Source organism: Lepisma saccharinum, chromosome 24 (genome assembly GCF_977018435.1).
Source record: "Lepisma saccharinum chromosome 24, izLepSacc3.1, whole genome shotgun sequence".
Taxonomy (NCBI): Eukaryota; Metazoa; Arthropoda; class Insecta; order Zygentoma; family Lepismatidae; genus Lepisma; species Lepisma saccharinum.
In genome coordinates, this window is record NC_139252.1 from 57,506,437 (window position 1) to 57,531,495 (window position 25,059).

Below are 25,059 nucleotides of genomic sequence, written 5' to 3' on the forward strand. Positions count from 1 at the left end.
TGCATTTCTCCATTTGTTCGCGTTCACATTGTTTACACACAGTTGTTGTCATTTGTTTCGGGGTCTTCCTCTCTGCACAAGAGTTTTGCTACCTTGTGTTCCAACGTCAGACGAGGAATGCCTGCAAGGTTAGGTTAGGTTCCATTAGCATAAATACAATGAAAAATTATTCTTTGGGCTAAGAGAACTTATCCTAACTACCTAACAACGTAGGCACTTTTTGCTTTCACTAGATTTGTGCAGAAATGTGTGCCACCATGTCACTTTTTCCTTCCAAGAACACCCAACGTGGATACGAATTTCTCATTTCTTTCATAGAAAATTTGGTAAATGTCTGTTATATCGGAGACACATTTCTTCATTTTTACAGAAGAAACTACTTGCGGAAATGAGTTTCTGTACCATTTGGAAAGTTCGTGGAGGTATTTTCTCACCGTAGAATGCTGCACAACAAGAAACAAGCACTTTTCATATAATAAACTTATGTGCAAAGCGACAACATTATGCTGTTTTTTTCCATTATGTACCTGCAATGGCGCGAGCGTCGAAAGTCACGCAGTCTCGCCAGTGTTTCCAAAGGTGCCTTTTTTTATGAGATTTTTTTTAACTATGCTTACCTAACCTAACCTTGCCGGAAATGGTCTGTGGGGCTATCGTGAATGGTTTTTGGGGCTATCCGTCAATGGTTCGTGGGGCTATCATGAATGATTTTTGGGGTATCCGGCAATGGTTTGTGGGGCTATCCGTCAATGGTTTGGATGACATAATGAACACGAAAGTAGGCATTTTTCGGTTAAGAAGGTTGAAACACTGCATACCCACTCCAAATCGAAAAACCACAAGCACGACGCGCAATGATCCACAGCTGTGCGTGGCATATTGTATGTTCCTCACCGGAAGAAAGGAACCAAAAGAATTACTCGTAATGTGAAAAATCAATGCTATTTTTGTGTAAAAAGCATAATGGCACCTTCAACTATGTTCCACAATACATAATTGGTAAATACCAACCATCCGAAACACAAAATATCCGATTTTAATGTGTCTCCGATATAACAGACATTTACCGAAAATTTTTATTCCGTACCTTCAAACTTACTTTTCCCGATTACTAACTACAAAACATTACCAAAAAAATATGAATCGCATTCCTCCTAAGCAGCCCATATTCTGCAGTCTTTCCCTAACAACACACACATTTAAGTACTTTCTCCTGTAAATTTGAAGAAATTCGTTTCCCTTATACTATAATGTTACCGAGATTTTTCACTCATTACCTTATCCACTTTATTGTCGCGATTAACCTCACCCGCAGAATGGGCACATCGCATCTATAATAAAAGGAAAGATACTAAATGTGGACTTTACATAAAAACTCAACTCAACTGGACATTTAAATTTTGACTGATTTTCTTCTTTTTTATGTACGTATTTTTTCCTTGCTGTAGAGGATATTGCAACGAGAGATGAAACAGAACTGCCCTTGCCTTGGCTAGGGTTCGAAGCCCAGACTTTCGGCAACAAGATCGTGAGTTTCATGAAATAACTTCCCTTCCAAAGAATCGAATTCACCAAATTTTTCTTACTTGAATAACTTTCTCCAAATTTCCAAGCACTTTATACTGGTGTCATTTCAAGCTGCAGCAATCCACTGACATTTAATATTATAATTTGTTGTACATTTATGAGCTCATTTGGCATGTGCATTCAATGGCTCTTTATATTTATTTGTAGGTTTTTGCACAAATGTCGCAGAGAAAAATTTCCAGAAGCAAATGCGACATCTTTGCCACGAAGTTTGTATTTGCGGTATTTGCGTTTGCTTGTGCCCCTAATCCGTGCTTGTGCCTTTCAGTCGCAATGTTGCTAACTAACAACTCTAATTTTTGTTTAAAGAAAACGGCATATTCGCATACGTCCGTACCTTCTTTCTAAATCTATTTATTTTTCTGGGTTGGCTACTCTGATTTTGTGAGGCCCCGGAATCTGGATTTCATTATGACTTCCGGTGCGGGTCCTGGGATATGTGGAAAAAGAAATTTCGCTGCCCGGCCGCCGTGAACCGGAAGTTGTTGTGCTACAGTTCGACAATCGATTGTGCCGTTCGATATGTTTTTGTTTACTCGTGGATAGCCCCTATATTTTTTCCTGTTCCCTCTAACAGTACTATATATGGACCTGATTGTGCATTGTCATATGTGTACTGTCGTGATGTAGAACTTTCATTCTCGTTCGATCGGATGATTTTATCTGGTTGGGCAGATGATTCTGAATCCGCCGCTCTCTTTTGTGCACGATGTTCTTGTTTTTCTTCCACCCCTTTCATGATAGCATCCTCGTCATTCACTCTTGATATGTTAGTCTGTAGAAAGACGGGAGTTTCACCACCGCTTAATGCTAATAGGGTATCAGCAGCACATAGGGTTGCTTCTTCCCCCATTACATTGATTAATAGCGTTCAGGTGAGTCAGTTTATCGTTACCACTACTATACTCTTATTTACACAAATACACACACTAAGTTAATAAATCCAAATTAATTTTCACTTCGAATACCTCACAAGAGGTATTTTATAGTCAAACACGTAATAACTACGAAATAAAAACCGGATAACACAATCACGATCCGAAAAACCTCGTAGCCGAACACAAGCTCAACGCCATTCTTTTTCTGCCTTTCGTGTTGTATGCACTCGGAAGCCACAGACAAAAAAAGCTACTTTACAAACTCACAGATTATCTTCACATGGCTAAACTTTGCTCTGATTGGCTGTTCCACAGAATCTAGTCGAAGAAGTTAGTAGCAATTAGAACATGTCCTATTCCTCAAAACCAGTCAAGCAGTCAGCCAGGCGGCCATGATTACTACCCAGAAAGTCAGTTCATCGCCAACTAGGGCATTCCAACTAGAAATCCAGTTCCTTGTGATAGGGGCTTTAGTGTCAATATTGTCAGCTCTAGCAAAGCGAAATCCATTGTTTTCGTAAGTTATCTCTGAGTTAATATCTCCTTCTTTAGTCTTTCTGTTGTATTTATTACACCCGAACACAGTACAAGACACTTTCACCGTGAAGGAAGCTATCAGTAAAGAAAAAAACGTATTTTTGGTATCAAGAGACAAAGGATGGCTAACAAATGTAGCGGATGAAATCTCCAGTTTCTCATCAGATGACGTCACAGCGGCCCCGGGGAACCCCCCGCGATGCGCATGAGCCAACCTTCTACTCTTTTCGAAATCGCGAACAAATCGGGAAATTATTTTATTACAGGAGAAAATAGAGTTTAAAATTCGAGCTTTATAAAGCTAAATCTATGGCTAAATTAGCCATAGCCACTACCGAACGGGAGCAGTTTTTCCTAATGCTAGCTGATCAATTCATCAGTATCGGGAAGTTCCTAACGAGTAAATGCGACGTTGTTTTGTCACTCATATGGTGGCGCGAATACAATCATACTATAGCGCCTTAATCATACAATGTTAATATATTTGTTTTAAACATCAACCCCACCAAAAAAGGTTTTGAAGTCGTTGAAAGCAACTAATACTCAATTTCTTGTGGACTTAATTGTATATACGGAATCGTTTTTAGGTAAAATATGCCTCTTTTGTTTTATATTGTAATTATAGGCCGATGCATGCAAGATTCAACATACCTCAGAGTTCGACAATAGACTGAAATAAATTGATGAGTCGGATCTTTGCCATGATGGTTAAATTTCATTAGTAATTTTATGAAATCTTAAAGGTTTTCTAAGTGCATTAACTTCAGTTCTTGCATCTTTGTGGTTGATTACTGCTAATCTCGATATACATGGGTGTAACGAGTACTTTGTGTTAATATTTTTTCGAAATAATGATACATAGCGAATTTACAATACCGGAAGTATCTTCAATTGCTTTCAAATTCAGCATACTCACTAATTTTGGCCTCGTAATCACGAATCTGCAGTTAAAATTTGACAGAGACGTCTAGAAATTTCAAAATAAGTCGAGAAAAGTGCGTCCGTGAACGGAGTAAAGGTAAAACTAGTATCCGCCAAACGTCTGAAATTCCTTTATTTTCATATTTTTCACATTGGTACTTACGTATTCTGCATTGCTAAGAATTCTGGAAGGTGGGATTTCTTTTTATTTTTTCACGACAATAACTTCAATTTTCCACATATCGACTAATTATTGTTCGTTGATTTTCCGGTTGCATTACACACAATACGGCTGGCAAATCTTGACTAGCGTTGTCCACGGTCACTGGGTGTGCAGTGTTTCCAACCTTCTTCACCAAAAAATGCCTACTTTCATGTTACTGATTTTGTATTTTTTTCCGGGTTCGAAAACCCCACAAACCATGCACGGACCGCCCCTATGAACAATGCACGGATAGCCCCATGAACCATTCACAGATAGCCCCACAAACCATTCATAAATAGCACCATGAACCATGCACGGCAAGGTTAGGTTAGGTTCAGTTAGGTTAGGCAAACATAGTTAAAATTTTCATGTTCTTGCAAAAAAAAACGGCGTGGTTGGAAACACTGACCAGGGGTTACATCATCAAATGCATGCAGTATTTGGTTCAAGTAGTAGATGGACATAGAGGCAACAGCTTTCGTGCATCGGAGAGATATTAATCTTCAAAAATACATGATTTATGGGCGATATAAATTAAGCAAAGGGAAAAAAAACACTTCCACAACCTTTCAAAAGTGTACCGAAAGTCAGTTCGGTAAGTAATTTCTCCTGTAAAATTGAAGAAATACATTTTGTAGATACTAAAATTTCACCAGAGTAAACACCCTTGATTTATGAAGAAAACAACTATTTTTTGCAAGGATTAGCGTTTCAAAACTATGTTTATGATGACCCTTAATTTTAACTATGCTTGCCTAACCTAACCTTACTGTGAATGGTTCGTGTGGCAAACATGTTTTCCAACTTTACGCAAGACGCCATTTTCTCACATGCAAATCAACGCTCCAATGCTCACTTCTTTCACAACAATTGAGCAAGACCGTTGTTGGGATAGGAAGATTTCTTCATGGTTTCCATGTTAGTGTATGGAGAATCATAGCGGTAATTGACAAGGTTATTTTGCAATTTCTAGACGTGACCGCCAATTTTTAACTGCAGATTCGTGATTACGAGGCCAAAATTAGTGAGTATGCCGAATTTGAAACCAATTGGAGATACTTCTGGTATTGTAAATTCGTACCAATAATACTATATATATATGTGTGTGTGTGTGTGTTTAAAAATTATGTATGCATGTAACCCGTGGTGCAACAACATTTGAGGGCCAGGACCTGCCTACCGACTGTCGACCTCACTCCCACATGCCTCAGCCGAGGTGGGCGATCATCCAACCAGTTACAGGGTGACGTGGTCAGCATGATGAACCCCGAGTCGTTGTTGTAGGCTTCCATGACCACGTTTTCCTACTCATTCGTAATTTACCAATTTCCTCATTTCGTCACGATGGTGGACGTCCACCAGTCCCATACACTGACCGAAATGCCAGGAGAAAAGTTGTTATGCTTCCCCCCGGAGACTTGAACCAGTGTGCATTCCATAGCCTGATGCCTTAGATCGCATGACTACGGTGTGGGACTGTGTATATATATATATATATATATATATAAAAGGTAAAGTGTTCCCCTGTGCATAGCACCACGCCATGAAGGCGTATAGGGGGTGTGGGGGTAACGCCCCACACTTTCTTGATCCGGTTAGTGAGTGGGGGTGATGTGATCAGCATCATGCCCCTGACCGCCTTTACCCCCTAGGGTTTCCCCCAGGTACCCATGTTATTCGACGCTGGGTAGGCGCCGGGGCCGCTTTCACCGTTAGAAAAGTTCCCGGATTTGAACCGGCCGGGGATCGAACCCGGGACCTTGAGCATGGTAGTCAGACGCGTTACCGACTGAGCCACCATATATATATATATATATATATATATATATATATATATATATATATATACATACACACAGGGTGACTGGTAATTAGATGTATTCCCTGAAAGGGGTTAAAGTAGAGACAATTTGCAATAAATTTGACCATATGATACCCCGTCCGAAAATTAGTAGTTTTCGAGATAATCGAGTTTCAATTGTTTTTTTAAAAAATGACAATTTTCCACATAAAAAGATGAATTGAGAAAAAACTGCTCATTGTATGGAACTTATTTCAGCGTTTTCTGATAGCTAACAAATAAGTGGTTCGTTGAAAAAAAAGTTTTCCCCAAATAACAATCACATGTAAGTAACGGGTGGGTCTAAACTTACAAGTGATGATAAAAAAATGCACTCTTAGTTTACTTGGCAACGTATTAATAACAAAAATGGTATGACACGAAGCGTACAAACTAATTAAATTACTTCCTTGTGACATCTGCTATCCACAAGGTACAAATGTTGCTAACATTCACATTTGTGTACAAGAAATAATACTTCATTCATCTTCATGTGAATGGAATCAATGAACAATACAATTAAAGAACATTACATGTCTTGCTCAAAGTGGGCACCTCCGTTACGAATGCAGGCACGCAGGTATTTACGGACATTTGTTCTCTTAACTCGTGATGTGATGGTGTCCTTGACGTGTTGACCAGCTGTTAAGATCCTCTCCCTCAGCTCTTCTTGCGAGTTTACCGGTGTCTTGTCATGTGGCTCCAAATGTAAAAGTCGCAAGGCGTCAAATCGATAGGGGGATCGAGCTGGGCTGTCATCATGATGATAAATCATGTCACGTCTTATAGCTAGAGGCACATCCTCCAACAACATTGCCATCCCGTTCCTCAAAAAAATGTTCATAAGTGATGCCATTTAAGATTTGGGGCAGGAAAAATGGCTCGACGAAATGATTGTTGATGACGCCAATCCATACTTCTGCTTTGGCGTGCGACAGTGGCTGGATGAAAATTACCCAAAGAAATGGATTGGCCGAGGCGGTCCGATTCCCTGGCCGGGTCGATCCCCCGATTTGAAGCCTTGCGACTTTTACATATTGGTGTCTTGTCATGTGGCTCCAAATGTAAAAGTAACATAATTGAGTTGCATTCAGTGGGCTTTCTCTGAAATAAATAGCAATAAGTAATACAAACACATAATAAATGTTAAATGCTACTGCCGCTTGGGGCGAGGAGGGTTGTTCGTGGTACAACATGACATACTTTAAAAATTCACTTGCAACAGAATTGGTAGGACTGAATTGTAGTAGTGTGTCTAAATGCCCTTTTTTTTTTTTTTTTAAAAAAAAAGTCCTTTATTTAAATCTGGGACTACTGATATAGCCCTTTATTTGTCTTTTAGTAGGCCTACTTCAGTATTTTTTCTTCACTCATGAAAATTGCTAAAGGACTCCCTGATGTTGTTGTTTACATAGCAACAGATGATTTGTCCACAGTATGGAATATGGTAGAGAATGTCAAAAAGCACATTGGTGAATATTGGGCAAATACTTTCAAACAGAACCCTTTGGAGAATGCAACCTTTCAAGACTTGCTTGTGGCATGTTTGACCATACATCATTACCGCAGTTATACGGATTGAAGTTTTCCAGGTGACATAACTTTTGACTTGTAAAAGAACTCTATATGATGAAACTGTAACTTGTTTGAAAAGAACTTCATGCGAGGAGGACAAAAACTGCACGCAATTAAATCAAAGTTACACCATCTCTTAATAGAGTATGCATGGATGCTCAAAAAATGTATGCTGAACATCTAACTGAAGATAAACGAGAGCGATTGGATGAGGAAAAGAAGAGTCAGGCCATGAAGATCAAGGGGCAGTTCTACACAAACAGGCTGAGCATGGACATTCATAGAATTTTTTGCAGGGTATTTTTTTTTCGGGGGGGGGGGGGGAGCAAACGAGGCACATTTTCCCCGTAATAGTATTTCAATTTTATCCAAAAGAAACATTGCTTCAGATTGAAGCTATCATATTGCTGCAACTCCCTTTCAATAGTTAACATATATTACTGAATTGAAAATATTTTATTTTTGGTAGACTTCCATTTTCCATGCAGGCATACCCCCCCCCCCCCCCCCATCTGAACATCCATGGGTCTGAGGAAAAATGTCAAAGGAGCTAGAAAAGAAAGAGGATAAGAGACTAAAAGCAAATTGTCAAAGATTCCATGGCGATAGTACATGAAAACCCGAAATGAGGCTGATAATTTGAAAAAGTAGCGGAATAGAAGATGAAGAAAATACAGAAAGATAAATCCAAGATTGAACAGGCTGTCTTGTCCTCTTTTGTAATTGTAAGAGAAAGACATTAAAGGTGGGTTTTGCTTCACAGAAAATGACATGAGAGAAGATAAGGAAAGATTATATAAAAATTTGTTTGTTTGTCTGAAATATAGCAGTAACTTTGTGTTTATAAAGTTATGACATTTTAAAAAAAGTATTTGTGTAACATTTTTCTATTTTAACCAGTTGCATATGTTGCCCACCCTTTTTCACACTGGTATATGATGTATTTTTATATTTAGAAAAATAAAAGGTTGTACGTTAGAAATGTTAAGATGCTTGAATGGTTTTTAATTAAATGTATTCAGTGTACATGTATTTTGTACACCTATCTAGTGTATATTATTTTATGTACAATAAATTATAAGTGTAGAAAATTTTTCAAAATTGAATTAAAACTGTGGGCGGAAGGGGTGAAAAGCAGGCTATTGAAAAATACTTTTATTTTTTTACCATGTTTCAAACAGATTTAAGCTCAAAACAAGCACCTTTAATCCCTAAAGAGAAGCTTCGTTCCAACGTATCCAATAGGGCTCTGACCCTGTACCCTTCTAGGAAGGGCTGTGGTTGAACCCATGGTGTAAAGACTAAAGAGGTGGATGCAAGCCGATCCTGAAAACTCTCCCTTCCGGCGCATGACGTCATCATCGTTGCAGAAGAGGACTACAGGGAGTCCGTTCGCTTTACAGTGAAGCGTTCTTCGTGAAACAAATTTCAACTACAGACTCAATATAACTTCAAAACACGCGGAATAACCATAACCATGGTGTACTGAGCCAGGCACGTATCCAAGGAGGGGACTTAGTGGGCTCGAGCCCCCCCCCCCAAAAGTTTTCGGTTTAAACTAGATAAAATGAGGTTTTTGGTTTCTTGTGGTGTGAAATAAGATAATGTGACGATAATTTAAGGAGAGAAATAATTATCGAAGCAATACGGAGAATGTTCTGTAGCCTTGTTATTGTTAATCGTGCGTATCCAAGGTGGAAATCAAGGGGCTCAAACCCCCCTTCCCTTTAGGATTTTTTTCTGTTTATACTACATAAAATTAGGATTTAGGCTTCTTAAATAATGTGATGATAATTTGAGAGAAATAATTATCGAGAAAAGACGGAGAATGTTCTATAACCCTGTTATTGTTACTAGCGCGCGTCCAAGGTGGGGATCAGGTGACTCGACCCCCCAGAAAATGTTTCAGTTTACACTAGATAAAATTAGGTATTTGCCTTCTTGAATAATATGATGGTAATTTAAGGAGAAATTATTGTCGAGGCAAGACGAATAATGTTCTATAACCCTCTTATTATTAATAGCACGTATCCAAGGTGGGAATCAGGGGACTCGAGCCCCCCCCCCCCAGCTTCAGGATTTTTTTTTCTGTTTACATTAAATAAAATTAGGATTTTGTGATGATAATTTGAGAGAAATAATTATTAAGAAAAGACGGAGAATGTTATATAACCCTGTTATCACGTCTCCAAGGTGGGAATCAGGTGGCTCGAGCCCCCCTCCCCAGGAAAGGAAATTTTTCAGTTTACACTAGATAAAATTAGGTTCTTGTCTTCTTGAATAATGTGATGATAATTTAAAGAGATACAATTATCGAGGCAAGACGAAGAACGTTCTATAACCCTGTTATTGTTAATAGCGCGTATCCAAGGTGGGAATCAGGGTGCTCGAGCCCCCCCCCCCCCCAACACACACCTTCAGGAAATATTTCTGTTTACATTAGATAAAACTAGGATTTTTGGTTTTTGAATAATGTGACGATAATTTAAGGGGAGAAATACATATCAAGGCAAGACGGAGAATGTTCTATAACCCTGTTGTTGATAATATTGCAAGTAAACTTTTCTTGAGCTTTCAGTATTGTCGCAGCAAACTTGAGCACTATGTAGAGACTTGTCAGCATTTGGAAGCTGCACAGCAAAGGTATCGCCACACGTAGAGCAATTCGTTGTAATTTTTAATCTCTGGAAGGCGCGAGAGGGAATGTTCTTCAATAAGTGGAGTCGAACTACTGGCAATATTTATAAATCATTTATCTGCGCAATGTTCTAGAATATACTGAGGATATAAATGCGCGTTAATTAGAACCATTCCTAAATAGAAATTCTTTGACCGAACTTTGGATCCAAGAGAAAAATGGCGTTGTCTCTGACATCATTTCCTTTTAAGCGTTCAATTCAAGGACTTGTTCATGATTAATTTGATCCTGTTAAAAGTGCTTTACTTCAGTCTGTAATACGAAATTATAAAAAATTCTGGTGAGTTGTTTTTAAAAATGTGTCCGAGATAAAGAGTGGCGTGCCAACGATTGTCGGCAGGGAGAGGGGTTACGCATACTATTTTTGGTGGTCAGTCCTCAATTTGCCATATTTTCCTGTTTTTAACGTTCTTTTTTTAAGGACTGTGTCAAATGGGGTAATGACCCCACCAACCCTCCCTTGGGCACGTCACTGGAGATACCTAAATGAGTAAGCATTTGATCATATTGGGAGAAGAAACATTAGATGTGTTGGGAACGGAAGGGTTTTCACTGTGCAATAATTGTTTCGCGATCCAGCTGTATTCTATAGAAGACTTCCTTCCACGGGGGAGGGGGGGGAGAAGGCGGCCGGAGCGTGGTACGGATTACATCACCTCCTAAATGGCCGAGATCTAGAATGTGTGGGTCCCTACACCTAAAACCTCTAAAATGTGCCTTCATGGTACGGTACTATACGCACGGCGAACTTAGAAATAAATTTGAGGCACGAAAGAGCATATAACACAGATTGCATTAATAACCCTATATATACACATATGTATAGTACGTATACATACATATACGTAAATATACACACACCTAAGACTGCATATATACATATACGTGAGTCGCTTCGGTGACAGGGCGCCAGGTTCTTGACTCGCGATATTGCCACGGAAGTTACCGGGTTCGAATCCTGAACTGGGTAAGAGTATTTGTGTTGGGCAATCAGCCCAAGTAGGCAGAAAAGCAACGTAAAATGTGATTCGTGAAAGCACACAATACATGCACATATATATTATATGTATGTGTGTGTGTGTGTGTGTATATATATATATATAAAGAGAGATATAAAAAGTTTATTTTGTCCTTCCGCCTGTAAGCCAATACCCATTTGTAACAAAATTCTTCTTCTTTAACAGGAAATCCAAAATACTTGATATTCGTTCCTTTCGTCTTTTTGTAATGATTGCTACAGCCGTAAATAGCACAGTTAGGCATATTTTCTTTCGCAATGCACTTAGATTCTTCTCACTAGAAGTGAAACGAAGACAACAAAAAAGAAACACTCAGTTCAATGGTCTACAGAAAAGAACAAACCCGGAAACTCCACTTGTTACCCTCTGAAAAGCACCCCCTCTCCTGGCTGTGGCCACTATGTTGACGTCAGAGCTGTGACGTATGGCTGAGAGCCATGCGCGTGCATCCACCTGTTTGTCATTCCACCATGGGTTGAACCACTGTTATCAGGTATACATTGGCAGCTGGATACGCTGTTTGTGTGTGTAGGAGCTCTTACAGAAAACAAAATTACAAATAAGACAATTATTTTGTGTTTTAAATGTTTTTGAATACTTAAGGTAATAAAGTATATTTTGCAATACCCAATTTTCTCCCACATTCTAGAAATCCCATGAAAAATACCTGGAGAATGCTACAGTCACTGGATCTAGTAAACAGATTAAGAGTAGAGTTTTTGTGTCGTAAGTCAATTGCATGTTGCTTTTATTTCGTCTTAGGGCCTCTCCGATCACATAATGGTAACTTATGTTGTAATCAAGGGGCTCAGGTTTGATTCCAGGTAAATGCACATTGCACAGTGGTTCGGATCCCACTTTCAACTTTAGGTCCAGTCCTGATTGGCCTATCTGAGGACCTTTCTTTTAACTTGTAATGTGATCATAACTGCTGATTGTGGGCGTCCCCGATGGCGTAGTCGTAACGTAGCCGCCTTGTAATAAGGGGTTCTAGGTTCGATTCCTGGCAGAGGCACATATCACAGTGGTTTGGATCCCAATCCCGATTAGCCTATCTAGTATAATCCTGTACGTCTCTTATTTCCCCTTTATATATAATAAAGAAGTGAGACGTTGATTATATTATCGGCGCAGTGGAAGTTAATTATCTTTCAGTAGGTAATTAAACTATTTAATGTAAAGCTTAATATTCATTAAACCATAATATTTATTAACAAATCAGATTATACTTTCCACATTTATATATGTATCACAAGGTTCATTCACAACCCATCTAAACAACTAAGTACAACATTTTAGTTTATTCAACAATAATAACCATGTATAATCTCCCCATTAAATTGTAACAGTCCGTCCAATTAAATCGTCAAAAATCAGTACGTAACGACTATATGAGTCAACTGCAACCCCGCCCAAAACCCCCACAGCCTACATGACAAGGAGCAATCTACCCTTAAAAATTAAATATCCTCTTTAGCATTTTCAAAAGGTAGACATAACTATATAAACGTTAGGCAAATTACACCAGGCCATGCCCATAAAGGGTCATAAACGGGAAAACAGTATACTCAGCATGTGTCCAGTTAGTCCTACGTCTCCCCCAGTCGGCAAGGATCTGCCACGCCAAACTCCTCGCTCACCCAGCGCAGAAGCCTAGCCAATGGCATACCCTACCTTGGGCACATGTATATTGCGTCTTCAATACGTCACCAATGAGCTATCGTACACTATGGGCTTACACTAGGCATCTTTATAATGTGATCATAACTGCTAATTGTGTTTTATCTGTGTTTTAGGGCACTAGAATGTGTGACGATTTGGAAGTGCTGTCTTGCCTAGATGAACTGGAACTTCCAACATTTGATGAAGGTTGCGGTACTCAGGAGACCGATGCTTCCATGAAAGCAGCAACAGTGATAATTGACGATGAATTGTTTCTAATTAATTTTGAAGGCAGTGGCAGGAACGACCTCTTGAATCTAGAGAAAGGGCTGCTTGAGCAAATAAAGGAGAGTGAATTACGAGAGAAATACAAGCGTGCTTCGTCTGTGATATTTTCTAAATTTAATGACAAATTCAAAGAGTGGGCAGTCATTCTAAATGAGCCTATTCAGTCAGGATCTGTATTGAAGGCAGAAGTTCTTCTTAAAGAGAAGGAGAAGAAGAAAAGGTAATTCATTACATGTTTAATATACAAGGTAACCAAAAAAGTTATTGCATTTCTAGAGCAGTGATAAACAAAGAGCAATACAGTGGACGGTATGTACCTTTAGGTTTCGAAGTAATCTCCATCAGCATCCAACACCTTTTGCCAACATTCGTGCAGCTGCACAATACCCTGGTGATAAAACTCGACAGACTTGGATGCAAAGAAGTCCGTGAGTGCATTCCGCAGGTCTCCCTCATTTGCGAAGGATCTCCCACGGAGATGGTTGTCGAGGGATTGAAACAGGTGGTAATCTGTTGGTGCAAGGTCCGTTGAATATGGTGGATGGCACAGTGTCTCCCAGCCAAGTTGCTGAAGGGTCTCCCTGCTCGTCTTTGCCACATGTGGCTTGGCATTGTCGTGCAGGAACAGCACACCCTTGGCATTCACCAATGCCGGCTCCTTCTGCCGCAATGCACGGTGCACCCTTTGCAACTGCTGAGAGTAGAGGTCAGCAGTGATGGTCTGACCAGGTGAAAGGAGCTCGTAATGCACCACTTGCCGACAATTCCACCATACAGAGAGTATAACCTTTCGTGGGTGCAGAGGTGGTCTTGAGGTGTGAGGAACAGGGTCACGTGGCGACAACCAATGTCTGGTACGCTTGGGAGTGTCATAGAGGACCCACTTTTCGTCACCAGTGAGCAAGCGATCAAATATGGGTGTGTTCAGGTGTCGAGTGAGCAAGGAGAAACAGGCTGTCACTCGTTCCTTGTTGGCTGCCGACAATGTGTGGGGTACCCACTTGATTAACTTGTATGACTTCCCTATCCCATGCAGGTGCAGTCTGACTGTTTCAACGGAAACATGGAACCTTTCTGCAAGTTCATCACACATTAGACCACTGTCCTCCTCGATGGCTTCTTTAAGGGCCTCGTCATCCAACACATGTGGTCGTCTACTGCGAGGTTCATCCGAAAGACTCACATCTCCCGAACGGAATTTCTGGAACCAATGCCTGGCAGTGCGATCGTTCACGTCATTCTCCCCAAATGCCTGGCAAATGCGGAGACTTGATGCGGCAGCTGACAGGCCCACTTTAAAGTTTTACAACAAACACACGTGAACAAGCTACTTCGATACCTCCATTTCTCTTCGACACTGGACGAGCTATGACTTCTGTGTGTGCGCAACGTGCCTGTATTACTGACAGTCGATGGTCAGACTAACTCCCGATCACTTGGGACATCAAAAACAGCAATAACTTTTTTGGTTACCTTGTACTTATTGAATGACTTTTTTTTCTAATTTTTTGCCCAATATGGTAGACATTTTCAAAATGTAAGTGTGATAGAAGTGCATAGTAGATTTCAAATGATTATATTACCTACTTTGTTTGCAAATACAGTTGACTCTTTTTAATTTCAAGGTAAGGTAAAGTTGCCTGTGCATATAGCATGAAGGCACATTTGGGGAATGGTGGAGGGAGGTCTCCACACATTCTCAATCTTGCCGATTTTTGTAGGTAATTTGATCAGCACCATGATCCAGTCACCTTTACCACCCCAGGGTTGCCTCGAAGCTTAGTGAGCCCCAGAGCTGCTTTATGCGGTGACAAGTTTTTAATTTCAACTTGGATAATTCAAATAATGTGGTAATTTGAACATATGTTTATTCCTCTTGAAATTCCTATTGCAATTTTTAACCAGTGTTAAAAATTCATATGTAATTCAAATTTTCAAACCTTTTTATTTGGATAATTTGAAGACAGCTATCCAGAGACAGCTGCAGGGAAGAGAAAGTTTCTGTTTGCTGGTATGCAGCCTCCATCCTCTCCTCAGTAACATGGGATTGCCCACCCCTTTCTGTGCAGGTGTTCCTCCTTGAACACCCACTAGCTAGTGCTTTGCGAAAGTTTCTTATCTGCCCTCAGTTGTGATTAGTAGACCTTGGAGTTTTAGGTCCTAAAAAATGTGGTTTTAGGTTCCTAAAATAGGCTCTAAAAATCCCAAAATAGGTTGTAAAAGATCTTGAAATAGGCTCGAAAAATCCTGAAGTATCTTCCAAAAAACTTAAAAGTGTTCAAAATTCCTGAAAAATACTGATTACGTATAATCGATAAAAAGAACCGTAAGAAATCTTAATAGCTATTTTAACAACCAATTATTAATTTTCTAACCCAATTTTCATTTGCGTACATAATTTTCAAAATTATCCACAAATTATTGTAATACTATACTTGTGTTGTTAGCAAAAGTTACTTTGTTGGTATGAAGAATCAATTAAAAAAAAGAAAAAGTAAAGTGCTCCCCTATGCTTAGCACCATGCGATGAAGGCATATAGGGGGTGTGGGGTTAAGGCCCCACACTTTCTTGATCCGGTCATGAGTGGGGGTGATGTGATCAGCATCTCGTCCCTGACTGCCCAGGTACCCATGTTATTTGATGCTGGGTGGGCACCGGGGCCACTTCCAACGTTAGAAAAGTTCCCGGATTTGAACCGGCCAGGGATTGAACCCGGCACTTTGAGCATGGTAGTCAGACGCATTACCGACTGAGCCACCGCGGAATCAATTACACATGTATAATTTTCTGCACAATATCTGCGTGGCAACTCACCGGTAATTCCTTGAATTCAGGGAATTCTGCGTGAATTTTTCTTCATTACGTGAAAAATTCGATACTACTTTACTATAGGGGTGACACCTATAAATCATTTATTTCGCACTTTTTTACATTGCTAATGTACTATTCTGCATTGCGGAACATTTGTTTAGGTGAAATAATGAATTTCTAACAAAAATAATGTCTTATTTCTTACATTTACGAGTACGTACTGTTACTCGTTATTTCGATTCTGTAACACACATTATGGCGATAGCGTACTGGTTCATCGTGCGTTGTGATAGTGTTTTGTCGATTTATGCAGTGTTGCAACCTTGTTCACCGGAAAATACCTACTTTCGTGCCCAGATTTGAAATTATGCTAATACCTAGCGAACCATTGACATTAGCCCTACAAACCATTGATGTTAGCCCGAGAAATCATTCACGTTAGCCCCAAAAACCATTTACGTTAGCCCCACAAACCATTTTCCATAAGGTTAGGCTAGGTTAGGGAAGCATAGTTAAAAAAAAAAAATAAGAAAATTAAAAATACTCGACACGTCATGTTATAGTGAAAACACGGCAAGTTTGAAATACTGACTATGGGGTTTACGTCATCTAACACACGGAACATTTTACTCTCGTGCAGAAAGCAAATGGCGGCAGCACAAACAGCATGTCGGACAGAGATTTTCGCATAAAGCAACATGCATTCGCATTAAAATGGATCAAAACTACAATCACGAACTTCCACAATGCTACAGAAACTGATTTGCGTAAGTACTTTCTCCTGTAAAAAGTAAGAAATCCGTCACCCCTATAGTAAAGTGTTACAAAAAGTCTACCTTTTATTAATCCAGATCCCATTGAATTTATGCATATTTATTAATGCCCTGAGGCAAGTTTTTCACATTTGTGACTTGTATTATCAAATGTATTTTAGTCTGAGTATGTGAAATGGCCAGTGTAAACTCCTCACCTTAAATTAAATATTTTAAATATCTATACTGTATAGTTGAATTAGAATTTTTGGATACATGGGAATCGCACAGACCTTTTATATTGTTAATATATTTGTTTGTATGTGTGTGGTTGGTGAGAGACAGTAATACATAAGGCTGAAAAACATCTGCTTGCACTCTTTAATTTTTTGAAAGTTCGCCTTGAAAATCGGGAATTATAGTTGAATCTTATCCTAGAATGGCATCCCTGAATACATAAATCTTTTTCATGTTATCCACAGTCAAACTCTGCCTTTTGTCTGTGTAGATCCTCTTAAATGCTGAAAATGATATTTCAATAAAAGCATAATCAGTGGTGCAAACGTGAATGCTGAAACGTTACTTCTCAAGGCGTGAATGCCAGAAAGTACCGAACTGTCGTGAAAGTGAGTAAGACCACATGGATAAGTTTGTACTTTGAACTGTGCAGGCAACAGTGGCGCCAGACATTTTGCTTTTTTTAGAGCTTTGAAAAAACATTATGGATTTAGGAGGGTGGCAAATCGACTGAAAGTATGTTCCAAACATGATAGTCAAGGAATTTTTTCGGCTCCAAACCGAGCAAATACCTCTGTGTGACATAAAAATCCTGAAAACCTGAAAAATCTATAAAAACCTAAAAAAAGGTTTGATTTAGGTGCATAAACCTAATATAGGTTCTAACAAGCAAAATAGGTTATTTTAGGAACTATAAATCTTCACAAGTTGTTACATTTTTTAATGAAACATTGATGTAACTTGTTATTTCTTATTTACCTACAAAGGAAAAAATAGGTTAAAAACCTAAACTCCGAGGTCTAGTGATTAGTCAGGGTCTAACGGAAGCGGCCCCGGCACCCACCCAGCGTTGAATAACATAGGTACCTGGGGGAAACCCTGGGGGGGGGGGGAGGGGGGTAAAGGCAGTCAGGGGCGTGATGCTGATCACATCACCCCAACTCACGACTGGATCAAGAAAGTGTGGGGCATTACCCCCACACCCCCTATACACCTTCATGGCGTGGTGCTAAGCTCAGGGGAACACACTTTACCTTTTTTTTTTATTTTTTATTTAGTTTATTTTACTTCGCGTTTTGTGCCTCTTGGCTAATTTGCGAAGATGGGAATGAGTGATGAAATGATGAAATTGATGAATGGACATTCACAAACAACCAAGCCTGACCGGGATTCGAACCCGGGACCCTTGGCGTCGCCACGCGATGTGCTAACCACTCGGCCACAGGGTCGGGCACTTTACCTTTACCTTTTTTATGTTGTTCGCAATGTCAAAGTGTGGCAGGATTAATCTCAAGCAAATGTTAGTGATGGATTTTGTTTCATGCAATAAATGAAATTGAAGATTTTGTTATCCATGTAAAAATAAGCAAACAAAAATCAAAAACTTCTTTAAGTGAGAACAGGTAGCTAATGATGTTACACATGTATGTGATTTTGTGTGTGAATACAGTGTACTTACTTGAACACATTTTCAATTTACAATAGCTTAATTAGTCTTGTGAGAGGAATTGTTTTGGCTTGCACTATAGGACCATGCATAGAATATGGCAATTTTTATGGTAAGGTCCACTGCATGTTTATTATTTCTGTTTATACTATATTACATTATTTTTGTTTTAATTACTTTCTTTAATAATGCATGTTGAATTCAGTTTTTTCTTGCCCCCTCGGAGTTCAAATTAAGATGATCCCACGGTATAAGGCTTATGAATGATAGCATTATGGGCTAATGTTCTGTTCCAGGTCTGGTCCGTGGAGACACAATTGGGGGTGTCAAAGCCTTAGCCGTACGGGATTTTCCCCTCTGTATTTGAGGGTAGGACCCATTGACCAACGGGGGATGAGTTGGAGGTAGTGCAAATAATTAACGTAACACAAGTTGAATAGCTATTTGACAGTTTTATTTGGTAAGGTATATCACTCCAATAGAATAATAGAAGGGAGAAGTTAGGGACGAAAGGATTAGCACCATAAAGGGACAGGTACTTCTCGGGATCGCCTGGATGCTGGAACGGTTGGCTGGGTGCTGGTCCTGCTGGCTGGCCTGAGGTGTCTTGCTTGGTATACCGTAGGTGTCAGTGATCGGAACGCTACATTTTAAAAGTAGCTTCGCTACAGCTACAGCTACTCTTCCAAAATGTAGCTTCGCTACAGCTACAGCTACATTTACCAAAAAGTAGCTCGCTACGCTACTCCTGTTCGCTACTCGCTACTTCGCTACTTTTTGCGCTACTTCTGCATAAAAACAATGAAAACAACGATATGGGTATTAAAAAAATCCCCTACTACTGGTAAATAGATTCTGTTATTTATTATCATGATTGCAGTCATTCGATAATTTTGATAGCAATGTTACTTCAGTTACTTATTTTTACAATAGTTTTTGAGAATACCATACCTATGCAAGTGGCATATCAATTCAAATTTTGATATATGAATATTGCAATTAGGGTGTTACCAAAATTAATGATTACAACTATACACAAATAAAATTTGGTAGGATTACGTATTTATGTTCACATTAACATATTTTTCTTGAGAATAAATATTTCATTTTTTATAGACTGATATGAAGTCAGCATTTTGAATGAAAAGTACCTGGAGCCCTTTGATTACAAAAGAGCCCCAGGTTCGATACCCAGCAGAGGCACATAGTGGTTAGGATCCAGTCTCGGTCAGATTATCTATGCATAAAATGGACTCAAAACAAAAACTTGGAAAGACGCCAAGTTGGGAGGATGAGATCCTCCTGCTCTTCCATTCCCCACACTGCTCATCATTCATCATTCTTCCTCGTTCTCACAATTAGCCGAAAGTGGCAGAAAGCGACTATAGATAAGAGAATAATTAAATAAACCATTCATCCTCATTGTCATGATTGAGAGAAGTGGAAGAATAGATGAGGAGGTAAACAGAAGAGGACAAAGCAATGGTGGTGGACTATATCAAAGCGTTCGAAGAATAATATGGGATACGGATATACCTATGAAATGCAAGAAGGTAATATGTAACATACTATGTGCCAATAATTACGTATGGAGCAGAGACTTGGACAATGACATAGAGAGACAAAGAAAAGATGCAGGCAGTGGAGATTAAATTTCTAAGGAGTCTTTTGAGGAAGACTAGAAGGGATAGAATAAGAAATGAGGAGATCCGACAGACGGTGGGTGTAGTGAAGCTTTAGGACAGAATAGATCAGGCACAGATGAGATGGTTCGGACACATGAAGAGGATGGATGCAGAAGACTACCAGTAAGAGCTTACAATGCACAAGGAGTGGGATAAGGCCAAGGTGTCGGTGGAAAGAGCAGATAGTGGAGAGTGTTAGGAGACAAGATTGGAACACCTTGGAAAGAGAGGAGTTGTGAAAGACCAGGAAAAAATGGAGAGGCTTGACTTCTATGCCGACCCAGCCAGAGGCAGGAAACAGCGAAGGATGATGATGATGTCATGATTAGCAAAAGTTACAGAAAAGTGACGGAAAAGTAGGCGAAATACATAAATTTGAAAACTATGTATATTAACTAAAGAAAATTGTCGTATCTGCAGGAAAGTCAATAACTCGTACATACTTTTTGCAATATGATAAAATTATTGAAGAAACTGTCGTATAAACCTGAGTGTTCTAAACGTATTGTAATTTTAAAATTTGTGAACAAATACTATCGCGAAAATAATTGTAATTCCAGAAACTCTATCATTCTTGCAACAATAATTTCTTGCTGGTGAGATCCTATATACTGACGATGGTCAATGCTGTTAACGTACTGAGCCATTTATTGCTGGCACTATTCCCTTGTCAGTGCAGTGGATATTCCATCGCTCGTTTTTGCACTGCAAGTTGTGTCTTACACAGCAATTAATGACATTTTGGTGTCTCTTACACCATGAATATCCACAGGATTTGTTCCGGGGGTGACGCAAACGAGGCACTTTTTTCCAGTGGTGCAGCAAACGAGGCAAAATAGCGATGCAGCTAAAAAAACGTAGCTCTTAGCAGGAATATATTCATATATGTCAGTTAGTTATCTGGATATCTGAATTCTTCAGATGCTAATTAAATTACGCAGATATCTATAATCTACAATCTAGATAATCTGTATCTCCATGTAATAGACTGTCTTTATGAATCTTCTGCAAAATTAAGGGTTATTGTCGATTTTTTCTGACGCTGTTGCCACATTCAAAATTCACCTCAAAATGCCGAGAAAAAATGTAGCTGTAGCGAAATTTTCGCTACAACTACAGGAATTTTGTAGCTTCGCTAACGCTACAACTACAATTTTCAAAATGTAGCGTCGCTACAGCTACAAATTTTGTAGGTAGCTACAGTAGCGACGCTACAAGTAGCTCGCTACTTCTGACCACTGGTGTAGTATGTCTCCACATTGGAAGAAGAGGAAAGACAATAAGTGTAGTATGTCTCCACATTTGAATAGGTAGGAAGTTCTTTATTTTTTGTATGTTTTCTTTATTTTACTTTCTCGTACGTTAGGTTAAGAGGGTTCAGTGAACACTGCAAATCAGAAAACTGACTCAATCAGGACTTTTAGAAGACTGATGAAAATGTTTGCTAAGAACATGACTAAGAGGAGACTTCCAATACATGACTTAGAAAAGTTATCACCAGTGAACACTCCTAACCTAACCTAACCTAACCTAACCTAACCTACCGATTTTCGTATGTCGAGAATGTGGATACATACTGCCATGATTAAATGCGGCTTCTAGGCGGCCCTGTAGTCGACTCTCTGTGTCTGTCACTGTTGTGCTCTCGCAACCCGATCTCTATCCTTGGCATTCTTGTTGGCTTCTTCTCCTGAGGCAGGTTGTTAACCCCTTTTTATAGTGCTCTTGGGAGTGGGGAAATTCTTAGGATAGATTTTCCTGGTATGACTGGTAACGATAGAGTGCCGAAGTTTTCCAGAGGTCAATACAAAGTAGATAAGTTTGATTTTGGAAATTTGTATTTTATTTCAATATTGAGAAATACTGTTTACCACATTTAACATGTACAAAGTACAACAATGCTACAGATTTGCTAATGCTCAAAATAATACAGCGTGTCCACAAAGCCGTGCTACCATTACAATGAAACTTAACTCCTAAACTATATAAGATAAAGACATGCAGTTTTTTGCAACGTGTTCTACAGCTCTCAAAGTTTTATTTACAATTACAACACTTAGTATACCACCACACACATTGTGCCTTCTCCTGTGCTGTTGTCATTGTCGCTCGCAACATAATCTGCAAAAGAAACAATAAAAAATTAAAATAATAATAATAATAAAATATCACTACTTATTAAAACTTTGAGAGCTGTAGAACACGTTGCAAAAAACTGCATGTCTTTATCTTATATACAATAGTTTAGGAGTTAAGTTTCATTGTAATGGTAGCAGGACTTTGTGGACATGCTGTATTTTTGATGCCCCAAAACTATATTATGGATGTCAAGTAAGTCCCTAATTTATCTTCTTAATGGGAACACTGATATTTATTTATTGTTACAGCACAAAGAAAAGAAGAAAAGGAACACCATCACCAAGGAGTGGTGTAATAAAGAAGGAGAAGATAAGTCTGAAAACTGAAGATGGGTAAGTATCATAATTCCCTGGTTTAATTAGCAAAATACGAGGGTTGATCAGCATGATCTGCCCCTGATGTAGAAGGCTTTGTGACGGGGTCATTTCACTACTCTTATTTTTCAACATGGTCCCCTGCAACGTCAATGAACTTTTCCATTTTGTGCTCTAGGGCTTCAATTCCGGCAAGAAAAAATCTTCCGACTGCTCCTGAAACCAGCACCCATCACTTCAGAATTGCGTTGAAACTCTTCCCAGGCAGGTATTTTTTTAGACGTTTTAACCATGTCATATGAGGGGACAGACTCCCCTACTGTCTTCCTTATATCATCATAAATGTCCGTTAGTGACAGTTTTTTTCAGCGAATGTTTGATGACTGCACGAATATCAATTTTCTCCATCTTCTGTGGAATGCTTACACTTCTCACACTTCAGTCACATGCAAAACAAAAACAAAAAGCATGAGATCAAAGAATCTTGGTGGATGTTTCTGAGATAAACTATGCAGCACATGAAACATTTTTTCTCTCTCCAAGAACTGGAAGTGTGTCAGGGGCAGAGCATTCTGATCAACCCTCTTACATTGTGTTTTGACATGAAATATCTTCAAAAATGTATTTCTCAAGATAAAATGATTTTGTGTTTGAAATACTGCGACTGGAGTCTGTGAAGTGATTTTTATGAAACTGCACATGTACTATATGATATATTACCAATTTGCAGATACGAAAGTCTAGCAATAACCCCTCCTGTTCATTTTTGTGGGTCAGCTTAGTATGTCTGAAAACAACCATCGTTGTTATATCTATGATGGAGTTTTTGCCTCACTAGGATTGGTTTATTTTACTTTGCTTTTCTGCCACTTTTGGTTAATTGCGAAGATGAGGATGAGTGATGATACGATGAAATTGATGAAGGGGCATTCACAAAGAACACTGGTGCCCAAGCCAGGATTCAAACCCATCGCTAGGTTCTTGGCTTTGGCAAACCAGAGGATGATGTCATGGAGATTTGAGTTTTAACTGACTGGATGATTGAAAAATTATGAGACTACAGTCTCTCAACAAATGTCACTGAAACATTTGTGTGGATTGTTTCTATCTGAGGTTGACAGAAAAGAAATTAAAAAGTAGAAAATTATAGAAAATGAATTACTTAGGCCACTGCTTTGTGAGATAATGGCGATTTTTCAGCATCCCTTGTATCGTACGAATTAAGAATTAAGCTATTACGTACCCATACAAGCTATTACTGGCAGTTGAATTTTATTTTCATTATGTATACTTTACTTTTTTAAAAGTTATTTTTTCTTGATTCATAGTAATATATCAACTGAAACATCGAATCTTGATTGGATTAAGAAAGAGAAAGTGAGCCCAAAGAAAGAAGATGTTGACAAGTAAGTATCTCTCTCTCTTCTTGTTTTAAGCCATTCTGTCTTATACCCCTAAATGTTATCTTGATCCATTCCTTGTAACAAAATATATGTTTAAATTACTACTCTTAGATGTGATTAGAAGAGTTAAAAGAAAGCTCCTAATTCGAATTTTTAAAATTCCAAAAGAAAAATCTATCAGGTATACTTTAACTTTCCCTCTGAATTTGCAAATATTTTTTTCCTTGTATATTAGGATACACTTGATTAATATTTTAAAGCGGAATCTCCAATATAATATTTTCCTGCATAAAATACTTATGGACCAACCTCCAGTCATGCTGTTTGCTTCACATTAGAAATAAATTAGTAGTTATTCAATATTAACATTGAGTCATTCTATTTTCACTTATCTTATTGCATGTTTCTACATTTATTTTTTATGTACTATCCTTTTATTTGTAGTAAAACTTCATTGGATGTTAAATTTAATGCTCAGTGGATTAAGAAAGAGAAAGAAAACCCACAAGAATACATGAACAAGTAAGTACTTAATTTAAAACTTACAGGGAAAACTGATATGTAATTGCAGTTAAGAAAATATTTCAGTTAAATAGCATTTTTTTTTGGTTTAGTACTGTCTATTTCTCTAAATACTTTGTAATTTACTTTGAGATTTGGCACATACATGAAATGATGTAGATATTTTAGCAAAAAATGCAGGCTTGACCAGGACTTGAACCCAGGTTTCTGGCATACCATGCAATTTCCGTACCAACCCACTATGGCTTCACCTGATTTTTCGCTGCCGCTGTTTTACCTGTGTGGTATTGTCTCTGTAGCAGTTGGTAGAGCAATGGCATGGTGTGCCAGAGAACCAGGTTTGAGTCCTGGTCAAGCCTGCATTTTTCAATAAAATTTCTACATAGTGTATAATTTAGTGTGAAATTCTGCAATTTTATTAGCCTATGAACATAAAAGGGGTATGCAGTAACATTTCGGGTTCGGAAGCAACTGAATACATTTCAGAAATATGTAATAATAATAATAATAATAACTATAATCATTATATGATTATTCA

General features: G+C 38.7%; 1 protein-coding gene across 5 annotated transcripts in view; it reads left to right on the top strand.

Annotated features, from left to right (window-relative positions):
• Positions 1-2,864: 2,864 nt before the first annotated feature.
• The window catches only part of LOC145978060 (uncharacterized), a 41,598-nt gene continuing 19,403 nt past the window's right edge, over positions 2,865-25,059 (top strand). Inside the window, exons 1-5 of one of the 5 annotated variants that reach the window (XM_083110472.1) lie at positions 2,865-2,982; positions 13,057-13,430; positions 22,531-22,614; positions 23,925-24,002; positions 24,444-24,521. In XM_083110472.1, the coding sequence (XP_082966598.1) occupies positions 13,066-13,430; positions 22,531-22,614; positions 23,925-24,002; positions 24,444-24,521 (605 nt within the window). In that variant the 5' untranslated portion in view covers positions 2,865-2,982; positions 13,057-13,065. Of the gene's footprint in view, positions 2,983-3,447; positions 3,590-3,637; positions 3,710-13,056; positions 13,431-22,530; positions 22,615-23,924; positions 24,003-24,443; positions 24,522-25,059 lie in introns of those variants that run through there. The other 4 variants (XM_083110471.1, XM_083110474.1, XM_083110473.1 and 1 more) reach the window with 4 other exon arrangements.